The 12,960-nt window shown below is 34.2% G+C and overlaps 1 protein-coding gene across 1 annotated transcript; it reads right to left on the bottom strand.

The window, feature by feature from the left end:
* Nucleotides 1-5,928: 5,928 nt before the first annotated feature.
* Nucleotides 5,929-12,250, bottom strand: LOC134705895 (aquaporin AQPAn.G-like). Its single transcript, XM_063564610.1, has 4 exons — nucleotides 12,166-12,250; nucleotides 10,975-11,234; nucleotides 8,747-8,827; nucleotides 5,929-7,521 (listed from the first exon to the last, which is right to left on the bottom strand). Exons 1-4 carry the CDS (start codon nucleotides 12,248-12,250, stop codon nucleotides 7,321-7,323), a joined length of 627 nt encoding a protein of 208 aa, XP_063420680.1. The 3' UTR covers nucleotides 5,929-7,320.
* Between the last annotated feature and the right edge of the window lie 710 nt (nucleotides 12,251-12,960).

The following is a 12,960-nucleotide window of genomic DNA, read 5'->3' as shown; positions in this document are numbered from 1 at the left end:
GTATTCAAAATCATCAAAAAATAAGATTTCAAAGGTTGATCTCAACACAACGTCTATATTTTAGTTTATTTTTGTCTTTTGGCGGTTTTTTCCACACTGCTCACACTGTACACAAAGTGATATCTTAAAACCTTGGAGGTCTTGTGGAAGTTTGTTTTCCTAGAACATCCACCAATTTAATCTAAAGACTATAACAATGTGTAATCGTTGTTTCTCTGTCAAGGACGCGAAAAAAGCCTGCTTGGTTTGGAGCCAAAATAATGTTTTAAAGTCCAATAACATGTCATTCGTTGCCGGGATGAATGGCAACACTTTTGTTTTTGTTGCAACAATCCAACTGCAGACGTAGCAAAGAATTTTTGCAAGGGTTCCTTAAGATGGATATGGATGTTTTGTTAAAAAATAATCTTCCAATAGATTTTTACTTTAATTATCCATTTTGTAAGATTGGGTGTCCTCAGCAAAATATTAAAGTATTATGACCACTTGCTTGGTATATAAGGGCGATAACCCACCATGAGTTACCTCGGCTAATGGTGATTTCCACAATTTTAGTATTTTCCCATGATCCTTGTTATGTAGTTGTCTCTTTGACACATTCTCCACTTTCATTCCTATTCTATTGTGTACAATGTATATTACCTAAAAAAAAATGTATTTGAAATCAAAGCCTTTGGTGTTGCTCCTCTTCCATATTGGTACCAAACGAATGTGCTGGCAAGCACTGTTTGGGAACGAGATATACAAAAAGCTAGCCATCCCATAAATAATCTCATCCTTTATGTCAGAAAATCAGAGCCATGAATTGCATTTTCACAATTCATGGACCTGGCCAGCACGTCTCACTCTAATTATGGTCTTCACCGTTTTTTGTATTCTTCTGATTCATTTGCCTCATACGGTCCGCCCTCTTACTACCGGCACTTGCCATCTTTCCTCGAACACGGTGGGAATATTTGACGCCTACCATGTTTGTTTACCGCCGGATTTTGACAGGTGCGGTTCCGGTTCTATTTTTATGATGACAATCATGTGACAAATCAAAACATCACATGACGTAATGTCCGGCTCGTCCTTAAAGCACGACACCCTCTTTAAACGATGTTTTGAGTTTAACGTCCCAAATCGGACCAGACGTAAGATATTCTAAGATGGAACATGGCGGTCTCGTGCAAAAGCATATTCCTATCATTTTAACTTGTTATCTTGTATGTGAACGACTCTAATTATATGCATGCACTATTTGTCGCTTTATATTCAAGTCATCAAGCAATCAATCAATTACTTATCTATTCGTTATCAGAATGGGATGAAGTTTTCAACATATGACCAATATAATGATGCATAGAATGGAGTAGACTGCGTAAAGAGAGATCAAGCTGGCTGGTGGTATAACAATTGCCAGAAAGTTAATATTAATGGACTCTACAAGAAAGGAAAATCGGATAACCATAACGTTGTTAGTTGGGAGTGTACGTGGGCTATATTACTCTTTGAAATTCGGATGATGAAACGCAGACACTAAAGAGGTGTTAAAGAAGACGATAATATAAATGTCGTTCGTTGTGATTCAGTTTCATGAATTTCCCTTTATTTTAATTTATAATAATGATTGACATTATTTACACAATGTATGTAACTGAACTATGTGAAAACTATTTTTTTTTTAATTGCAAGCTTGATAAGTTTGCAAATTAAACATGTTCAATTCTTTAACTGAATTATAAGTCTTTCTTTATAATTTAGATGGAAGAAATTTTACCAATTTCCTATGAACCTAGGCCATTTTTAAAAAGTGTGTCAATCTAATTCTCAGTATCAAAATCCCTTCTATAATTTGAAGTTCTGACAATAGTATGGTATAATTTTGAATAGCCTATCACATTATAATCGTCTAAAGATAGCATCAAACCAAAATGTTTCATCCTAAAAATTATTAAGAAGGAATCAAAATGTTAGATTTATGAAGTAAAGCTATATATTATATATTGCCTTTTGGATACAAATTAATTAATTCACATTTCATAAGGAGCGGCCTTCGATGCAAAATTAAAGTTTGTGATTTTACAAGATTCAAGAACATGCCTTCAACAGCAATTAAAGATAACTGACTGAGTAAAAAAATGGTAAGCAGTCCTTGAAATGTCGAGAAACAAAAAATAGCAAAAATTTCAAGCAAGACAAGATTAACATATTAATCGATATGGCGTAATATCGTCAGTCGGCTCCTTGAAAGAGTTATAGCTCTTAAATGACGATTTTACCCCATTTGTGTTTTTTTTTTTTATATAATTTTGAAAAAGAGCAACATGATCAGCTAGACAAGAAAAAAAATAAGTCATATGACCAAAATCATCAGTTGACTCCTTATATAATGCATTGTCCCTTTTTTGCAGTAGATAGAGAGAAACTTTAAATAGCTAAAATTTTCAGCAAAGTAGGATATAGAAAAATATCAACTGGACCGAATTGGTCAGACGGTTTCTAATAGAAGTTATTGCCGTTCAGATACAATTTAGGGTTCAGGAGGTCGTGGCGTCGATTCCCGGACGGGTTAAACCAAACGTTTAAAAATTGTTAATTGCTGTTTCTCCGCTACGCAAGCCGATTTTGGAATAAGACTGGTTGACTCGGAATCTATTGATTTTTGCTGTTCTACTGAGGAAAATGTTTTGTTTGAAGCTGCTTTTATCTTATGTACATGTTTTTAATTTTCAAATTATTTGATCTCGACACGACTCGATACCTTTGACCTTATAATGTATTTGGGATGTGGATTCATAAGGCAGATGAAGAGAGGGATACTAGATATGAAATTATCTAAATGTATCAATATTTGTTTTAAATTCTAGAAGCTCTATGCATCTTATCACTAATTTCCATACGTGGAATGTTGAATGTTCAAAAGAATCAAATGTGTGAGACGCGTCTGGCGTACAAAATTATAATCCTGGTACCTTTGATAACTATTTACACCACTGGGTCGATGCCACTGCTGGTGGACGTTTCGTCCCCGAGGGTATCACCAGCCCAGTAGTCAACACTTCGGTGTTGACATGAATATCAATAATGTGGTCATTTTTTTTTTAATAAATTTCCTGTTTACAAAAGTTTTAATTTTTCGAAAAACTAAGGATTTTCTTATCCCAGGCATAGATTTCCTTAGCCGTATTTGGCACAACTTTTTGGAATTTTGGATCCTCAATGCTCTTCAACTTTGTACTTTTTTGACTTTATAAATATTTTGATATGAGCGTCACTGATGAGTCTTATGTCGACGAAACGCGCGTCTGGCGTACAAAATTTTAATCCTGGTACCTTTGATAACTATTGAACTAGAACTTCGCATAAAACACACAAACCACTGTCTCAAATATTTCATATTTGCGGGAATTGCCATTGCCAATCATAGTCTTTTCCATTTTTTTATCTACGGGGTACACATTTTGTATCACTAACTCTTCCTAACCTTTTAGAATTTATTTAAACTTTCTCCGAATCATGCGAATCTTGTATATAATCCATGTACCTCATACTTTGTAATCTTGATCCGGATTAATGATTATGTTTTTCTTTATTTGGGTGCCAGGGGAATTAATTTCACAGTGTTGACCCCAGTACCTTTAGTTGTCATTCAAATCTTCTTTTAACTTTTTAAAACAATAAACAGATTTGTTCATGCTTTGAAACACTACGGTGTTTCTAGTGCCAGATATTAAAGGTCTTAACCGTAGTTGCCACAATTTTGTAAAGAGTTTTGGTATTCAATTGAATCTGTTAATTTTCTCCTTGATAATATTTATGTACGTATACAGTTTATCGACAGGTTGTATGTATTCCTATGGGCACCAATTGCACCCCTTATACCGCAGTCCCAATAGACCACGATCGCACTACGATCTGTGAAAAAAAATGCAAATTTTGATGATCGTAGTACGATCGTGTAGATCGCAGTAAGGTCGTAGCGGTGTCGTGGTGAGGTCTTCAAGATCGTGATGAGCGTGGCCAACTTTGAACATGTTCAAAACAATCGTGCTGCGGTCGTGGCGAATACAGAACGTAGTAGAAGCGTAGTGAGAGCGCACTAAGGTCGTAGTAAGATCGCAAAGGTCGCTGTACCATCGTAGCGAGAGCGTAGCGAAAGCGTGATTCTTTTCGAAGAGACTGCACTACGATCTCACAGCGACGTTATTACGACCTCACTACGACCATCACGTTCTCACCGCGACCCAACTACGCTTCCACTACGACTATACCACGTTTACAACACGCTATTCAAGACCATAGTACGATTCTAGCACGCCCTTGACGCCCCCATCACGCTCGTCCTACGACCTGACTGCGTTCATACTACGACCATTATTCTCATTGTCATTTTCACATAAAATATATTATATATCTCCAGGTTTTGTTTGTTTGTATGTAGTTCTTGTCCATTTTCTCTTACGGCTCAACCATGCTTCTCGTTTATATAGATTATACTGATGGCTTTCCCGTTTGAATGGTTTTACACTAGTAATTTTTGGGGCCCTTTATAGCTTGCTGTTCGGTGTGAGCCAAGGCTCCGTGTTGGAGGCCGTACCTTGGCCTATAATGGTTTACTTTTATAAATTGTTACTTGGATGTATAGTTGTCTCATTGGCACGCATACCACATCTTCATATATATATTGGCACATCTGTGTCATCTCTGCTATCGTTCACTAAAATATCGTCATTTGAGCTTTATGGACCAGCAAAAGGTTGTAATTTAGGTTGGAATGGTCGGTCCGAAATCTCTGCTTGATCAGGATTCGTTACTATCATAGCTCCCTCTGCCACTACGTCAATCACTAACACCAAGCCCACGTGTTCTAGAAGATTTTGGTGGCATGACTGTATTGTTTCCGAGAAATCTATGTATTAATCAGAAATAGAAGGAATGGAATTGTATTGATATGGAACACAATGTTGACGTTATTACTGATAACGTAGTAAGATCGCGGTATGAACGTAGTATAATCGTGGTAAGAACGTACTTTAATCGCAGTAAAAGCGTGGTAAGATCGTGTTGCAATCGGATAACTCGTGTTATGGTCGTAGTGAGCACGTGATGAGCGTAGAAAGATCTGATAAGCGTAGAGAGATCGCAGAACAAACGTGGTGAGAACGTGGTATTATCGTAGCGAGATCGTTGTAGAAGCCTAATGAGGACGCCCGCCACATTCTGTATTTGCCTGTCCCAAGTCAAGAGCCTGTAATTCAGTGTTTGTCGTTTGTTGATGTATATCATATTTGTTTTTCGTTCATTATTTTGTACATAAATCAGGCCGTTATTTTTCTCGTTTGGATTGTTTTACATTTGTCATTTCGGGGCCTTTTATGGCTGACCATGTGGTATGGGCTTTACTGATTGTTGAAGGCCGTACGGTGACCTATAGTTGTTAATTTCTGTGTCATTTCTTCTCTTGTGGAGAGATGTCTCATTGGCAATCCTACCACATCTTCTTATTTTTATAATTAAACCTATGTTCAAATTCTATTTGGATTCCCTACTGTATTGTTTCGAGCGTCAATGTGATTCTTACGTAGTCGAAATGGACATCTGGCGTACAACAGTATACGCCTGTTATCTTGAGTTTTCTTCCCAACAAATTTAATGTTTACAAAATGGGTATTCGTTGGTTCATGTCTGTCATATTTGTTTTTTATATGTTTTGTTATAAATTAAGCCGCTAGTTTTATCGTTTGAAATGTTTCACATTTTTCATGTCGGGGCCGACAATAATTGCTTATATCTTCGTCATATGAACTCTGGTGGATAGTTGTCGCATTGGCAATCAGACAACATCTTCTTATTTTATATTTAATATAATATATAATATATATACAGCATATACAGAATAGAAAATCCCAATTCTACATGCAGCCAGAAAGTTGAATAGCCTCCTTAAGCTTGTTGCAGCTAATTAAAAACATTACACGCAATTCACAAAAACATTTGGTATCAAGTTTATCAAACTAAAATGTTTAAAACTCTGAAGCGAACTCTGTTTCTGCAGGAACAATTTTAATACTGAAAACACATAACATATCGATTTCTAACTAAAAAAAATAATACAATAAGGTCATTCTTAAAAAGTGTTTACAATTAAATTATGTATAACATACAAATATAACAGCCAACAAAAATGAAGAGAGAGTCAGTGTTTCAATGTTTCTCCAATCACGTCACTTCTTAAAACACGTTTTGCTTTCGTTTTGAATGGATCCTTTTAGTTGCATCATTGACAGGAACAATCTTTTCGTATAATTTCATTGAAAACAAAATTCAAGTAAAGAAAATAATATTGTTAACGCTGTATTTAAAAATGGCTTTCGGCCGGGTCATTATATTTATCATTCCCTCACAAAAAACAAGGTGAGAGGTAAAAAAATGACTATGTCCGTCAAAGATCTTGTGGGTCTCTAATAAATAAGACCTTGTTAAGGTGTAATAAAAATATACGACAAACTGCTATAAAAACAAAAATATCAACAATAACATACAAAATAAGCTAATCGGAAAAACTATAGAAAAGGGACAACAAAGAGAAAACAAAGATTCGAACCTAAACCGAAAAATCTCTACTTCTCACTTGAATCTACAATTCATTCATCTAAACTAGACTGACGTCACGGCAATGGTTTTAGTAAAAGAACATATATAATATATATACAGCATAATATACAGTATATATTTAAAAATCTTTATTCCACTTGCAAGCCAGGGAATTGGGTAGCTTTTTTGCAGCCAAACGTCATAAGCAACTCCCACGTAAATCTGGTATCAATTGAAAAATTCAAGTGAAAGCTTTAAAATTCCTATCTGAAACCCGTTCTATGGGAATATATTTAATACAGAAAACGAAAAGAAAGTTGTCCAATTGTTATACAACCAAAATTGAAGTAGGGTTAATTTCCTCTGTCTTATTTTCTTTTCAAGGTAGGTCATTTTCAAAAGAATTCAAATATAAATATATATATATATAGTAAAATATAAATATCAAAACAAGTAAATATTATATAAAAATATATGATAAACTATTACCCAAATAATTTGGCACACTATGTTAGTCGTTATTTGATTAATTTAATAAAACTAGTAAATGACAGAACTAATTTAAATGGCAAAAAGGGGATAAATTACTAGTATTTCCTCTGTATATAATCTCATAACATTCAAGGGAAATGATAAGAACAAAGCGAATCGTATGGAAAACAATGCTCTTAACCCACTTCCTTCATTATTACATGTAATTTCAAAAATCCCCCATTACTAAATGCCAATTAAAAGATTAAACTAAAACATGTCATGGTTATTTTCGTCAGGAGGGCCAGTCTTTTTGTAGGTTGCCAGTTTGTCGTCTAAGGTCTCTTCGTCACCAGCGTTACATCTTCTGAAGTCTGCTTTTACCCAATGTGTACTTGCTGTTGTAGAGAAGATTCTATCATAAAGTAGTGCTCCCAAAACTGCCCCAGTCATATCTCCGACCCAATAAATCTGTAACAGTAAGCAGAACAAAAAAAGGTTAGTGTTAACAACTCATAGCAATATCACAAATGATATTTACTGCATTATATTAAGTAACCTAATTTTGTGAGGTAGAATAATCCAATGCACACGATAGTAGTATGCTAACCAAAAACAAAACCAAAAGTCAAAATAGAAAACATAAAAAACATAAACGGCCTTTACAGAATGACTTTTATGGATTTCAAGGGTTGTTTTATCAGTCAGAGTTTTAAAAGACCCTCAAGTGTCTTTTTTGAATAAAGCAACTTGTTCAATTTTAGGTGTTCATTGTATTATGTCAGTACGTTTTATATTTGTTTTCGTTAATTATTATAGTCCGGGGAGGATACATATTAAAGCAGTTTTCAATTGTAATAAATCTTTTGTTGTCCAGGGCCGAAGTATTTGCAATATGTGTTGTTTTGTAATGAAACTTGTTTGAGTAATTGTTTTTTTTTTAAATTGCTGTAAATATATGTATTCAGATTTTCCTTCATATTCCAAGAAACCCCCACAAAATCTCAAATTCACTATTATGATTTGGCTAGGGTATGTTTTAAAACAACTGATGTCATTTTTGTCAATTTCAAAAAGTCAGATAAAAGTTAAACTTATAATTCCTTATAAGGTCTTACAAAAAAAAACCTTCTGACATATCTTGAAATCCTCTATTAGGTAAACATATTCTGAAGCACAAAAAAATATATCGAAAAGCATGTCCGGCTTATAAATTCTGACATATCTTGAAATCCTCTATTAGCTAAACATATTCTGAAGCACAAAAAAATGTATCGAAAAGCATGTCCTGCTTGTGATTAGGGTCAGAAACTTAAAATAAGTTCATACGCTAACAAGTAGTGCAGTTAAAATTCTTATGGGGCATACTAGTACGTACCTGGCATTGTTGTTTCAAACTTACAATGAGAGTGCTTATTCGAAGGCTTAAAGTCAATGTGTAATGAAAAGGTAAGCGACTTGGTTTTTGTAACACTGCATGTTTGTCATTTCTATTGTTGGAGAAATCTTTACAAGTTTTTTGGCATATCAATTTGGAATTCGGTACACCCAGCAATATTTAGTTATGTCTGAAGAGAGTTGAAGATATTTCTCAATGCTATTTTTTTTAAATATTCTACGTACTATAAAATGTTAAGGCCACCGTGTTTACTGTAGGTAAAATTTTGTGATCTATACTGAGGATATAATAACATACCCAAGATTTGTCATAAATACCAGAAACAATCGAAGGACCAAAACTTCTTGCTGGATTCATGCATCCACCTGATATGCTGAACTAAAAAAAAAAATAAGATAGTATCAGTCTATTATAGTTTTGCATATATATTTGTTATCTAATATATGATACACGTCTTGAAAAAAATGATACATTAATTATAATAACATACTAGTATGTAAATACATATACGAGGGTCTGGATTTGGGGGGATTCCTTCATTTTTGTATTCTCTAAATTTGCATTATTTCTTTTTTTATTGATTTTTTGATAGCTTATCAACAAGACGTGGCAAATATTCCTTGCATATTCATGACAAGAACAATTTAGTAATTCACTCACCAGGTAGGTTCTGCATTGATGATCGATCGAGACAAAAGGACTGAAATATAGACTGACATAATTAGGTATGTCGAATTTAGTTAGAAGTTTACCCTTTCCGCCTATAAACCTCGAAAAGTTATTGTAAGGGTTCTATTACTTGCAAAGAGTGAGACAGTCTTCTTACTGAGAAAAAAGTAAAATCACAAAAATACTGAACTCCGAGGAAAATTCAAAACGGAAAGTCCATAATCAAATGGCAAAATCAAAGGATAAAACACATCAAACGAATGGACAACAACTGTCATATTCCTGACTTGGTACAGGCATTTTCAAATGTAGAAAATGGTGGATTGAACCTGGTTTTACAGCGCTAAACCTCTCACTTGTACGACAGTCGCGTCAAATTTAATAATATCGATCATGATGCGATGATTACTATGATTAAACGTCACCGATTGGACCGGACGTAGTTGTGTATTTATGCATCTTACACATCTTAATTTACAGACACCCAGTTCATCTTTAGCACTGGTTCTACTGCCGGATGAGGAAAGTGCAGGTGACTATATATCCATATTTCGGTTAACCCTTATGATTTTATACCATGTACACCAAGAATCAAAGCCATTTTTGATTCGAGTGCACTGCTGGGTCTTTTGTAGACGAAACGCGCGTCTGGCTCAATACAAAATTTCAATCCTGGTATCTATGATGAGTTTATTTAGTATTCAGCAAGACAGGTGGCATATATACATGTGAGATATGCCTAGATATAAACAACTCCCAGTCTTAAAACCTTATCTAGCTGCCGATTTTCACAGGAAATTCTTTTTCTAATTCAAGAAAAAGTAAAATCCTACTTAGTTTTATCGGTACATTTGATTATAAAGCCTTTAACCAGATTCAGACGAAACCTTGGGACTTTCAGTGGTAAATAAATTTAGATATGTCACAGGTATAACGTGACCGCAATTTTATGTGTCAATTATGATTTTTAATTCGTTTTCAAACAGTACAATTTATTATAGTAAATATGGAGCAGATACTTGTTTATAATTTCGTATTGTGTACAGTGAGAAGATTTGAAAGAGGAAATACAGTTGACCCGCCTAATAACATGTTAGTATGGACACTGTCCGATTTTTTTTTATAAATTTATAAATTACATAATTATAAACCTTTTTTTCTTCTTCTAGTAGTGCTACCAGTCAGATGTCCACTATACCAGCTGGGTTAGGCTTGGTCAGTGGAACCCCCTATCAACATTGTTTTTTTTTTAAGTTTCTTGAAACGGACTTGATTGGATTAAGGGTTCAAAAGGGGCTTAAAATAACATGAGACTGGTTATTTTTTTTAGTATGATTGCACAATTGTCCACCAGATCAATTGAGTGTTGGGTGTAGCTATCTAAACATTTTGACCCTCTTATTATTTCGACAATTTCTTCAAATACAATTAAGGCAGTCGTTTGTTTAAAAGTTTAACTCATTAAGGGGACTTTGTAATCGCCAAAGTTATTGTCAACTCTTGTTTGGATTAGGGTTCCGAAACGTTTCAATTTAGTGATCTGCATATATGTACAAAAATAGTTTTATTTGAAAAGTGTTCACGCCATTACCAACAACGTTTGTAGATACGGATCAGTATTCAATCTCTCTGCAAAGTTTCCTAGATACGTTTGAAAATTTTTTTAATATAAGACCAGAGAACCATGATTTCTGTAAAAAGTGTCAGCTTTTGTGATCCTTAAGTTATTTTGGCCGATTTATACATGAACATGTGTTCAGGATTTTCTCCCACGTGACATTTGACGAAGACCACAATGAAAATAATAATAATAATAATAATAATAATAATAAAACAAATGAAATAATTGTACATACAGTGGCAAATACATTGATGACAATAATAAGGCCGATTTGGAATGGTGCAAATCCATTGACGTCTGTTCTCTTTGAATCAAGCATGGCAATTGTTCCGAAAAGCAAAAAGAATGTAATAATCATTTCACAAACTATTGCCTGTGCGTCGTTTACTCCTGGAGCGGGAAATATCATTCCTAGGTCAATGGTTGTCTTATTTGCAGGTACTACAGCTTTCAGTAAAGCCGCACCGGCCGCAGACCCGAGAGTATGACATTTCACTTACACAATATATTCGAAACACTCTGGTGAATTTCCAATATAGATCAACCGTAAACATTACATAAACCTTCAAATAATGTTAAATTGTATATAACAGCATCTTATGTCTTGTCCTACTAATAATCCCCAAATTTAAAATGCAATGTCATTCAGATCCATGTTTAGAAAATCAACAGTTTGTGATAGAAGAATAAACTCTGTCTTAGATACCAAGATTAAATTTTTTTAACGCCAGACGCGCGTTTCGTCTACAAAAGACTCACCGGTGACGCTCGAATATAAAAAAAATGAAAAAGGCCAAATAAAGTACGAAGTTGAATAGCATTGTCGACTCAAAATTCCAAAAGGTTTTGCCAAATAAAGCAATGATAATCTATTCCAGTGGTAGAAAATCATTGTTATTTCGAAAAAAGTCAAGGTTTTGTAAACGGTTAATTAATAATTATGACCATTTCAATAATAATTCATGTCAACATTTAAGTGCTGACTTCTGGGTTGGTGATATCCCCGGGGATTTAAACTCCACCAGCAGTGGCATCGACCCAGTGGTTGTAAACCCATCAAGGATACCAGGATTAAATAACCAAAGCTTAAAAAAAAAGTTGAATATGTACGGAAGAAATACAGATATGCCGAAGTGAAACAACTATGAAAAAAGTGAATACAATATTGCAGTCAACTTTATAAGTTGTCAGACATTTTTTTAAAGTATTTATAGGTTTTATTCAGATAAACGGGTTAAGGATATTGTTTTGAAAAGCTTAAAATCTCATGTAATTGGGTACAGACACAGTCATACTTATTAAATGTTTCTCCTATTGTATCACAGGACCTACAGCTCATACTGATTTATGAGAACTGGGTTCTTTGGAACCACTAAATAATCTACTTGAGTAATGTTTGTGGGATGGTTTGAAATACCACGCTTACAGCTGCTACTTTGTCCTGAAATTTCAAGTGAATCCACTAACTTTAACAGTTCTAGAACTCCCAGTATATTTCTATTTTTGTGCATTGGTTCAAAACTGAGGTTTCAACAACACAAAGAGCAATAAGCGAATTTTAAATTCATTTACCAAGTCATTATTATCATTCGATGTTTTTCCCCCAAAAAGGTTGAATTTTGTTCTTCTACTAGGAATTACTCCATACAATATCTTATACTAAATCGATTGGAAAAATATGTCAGTTGTGATATTATATATTATTAATTATTCTTAAAAACCTGGATAAAGTTCTTGCTAATAGCCGTCCAATCAGACATGATAGCCAGTGTCCGATTGTACTACAATATTTCGGCAAATCTATTAAAGCTGTTTTGAAAGAACAGTTCCTGACAGTTGACACAATATACAATTTAACCACAAGTCATTAATTGTGTCCTTTTTTGTTAATATAATAAACATAGGAAAAGTTTGACTAAAAGAGGAAAATATAGGAAACCCTACTCCCCCATAAAAAAATGGAAAAAGATAATAGACTATAGAGGTCAGGTCCAAGTAAATGCATTTTCACATTTCTAAGGCATAGAAAATACAAGGAGAACAAAACTTACGACAACTTTTTAAATAGTTACAAGGAGATCTAGAACCAACCCTGGGAACATTTTCTAAACAAGTCAGGCAAAGAAAAAAAGACTTGCCTACAAACATAGAAAACGACAAGCTTATAGAACATCTATTGTAAGCACTAGTCATTGGTCCTATCTACTAGTAATCGAACGAG

This window comes from Mytilus trossulus, chromosome 2, assembly GCF_036588685.1.
Source record: "Mytilus trossulus isolate FHL-02 chromosome 2, PNRI_Mtr1.1.1.hap1, whole genome shotgun sequence".
Taxonomy (NCBI): Eukaryota; Metazoa; Mollusca; class Bivalvia; order Mytilida; family Mytilidae; genus Mytilus; species Mytilus trossulus.
The sequence above is the reverse complement of the archived record's forward strand: the minus strand, read 5'-3'. Positions and strand labels throughout refer to the sequence as shown.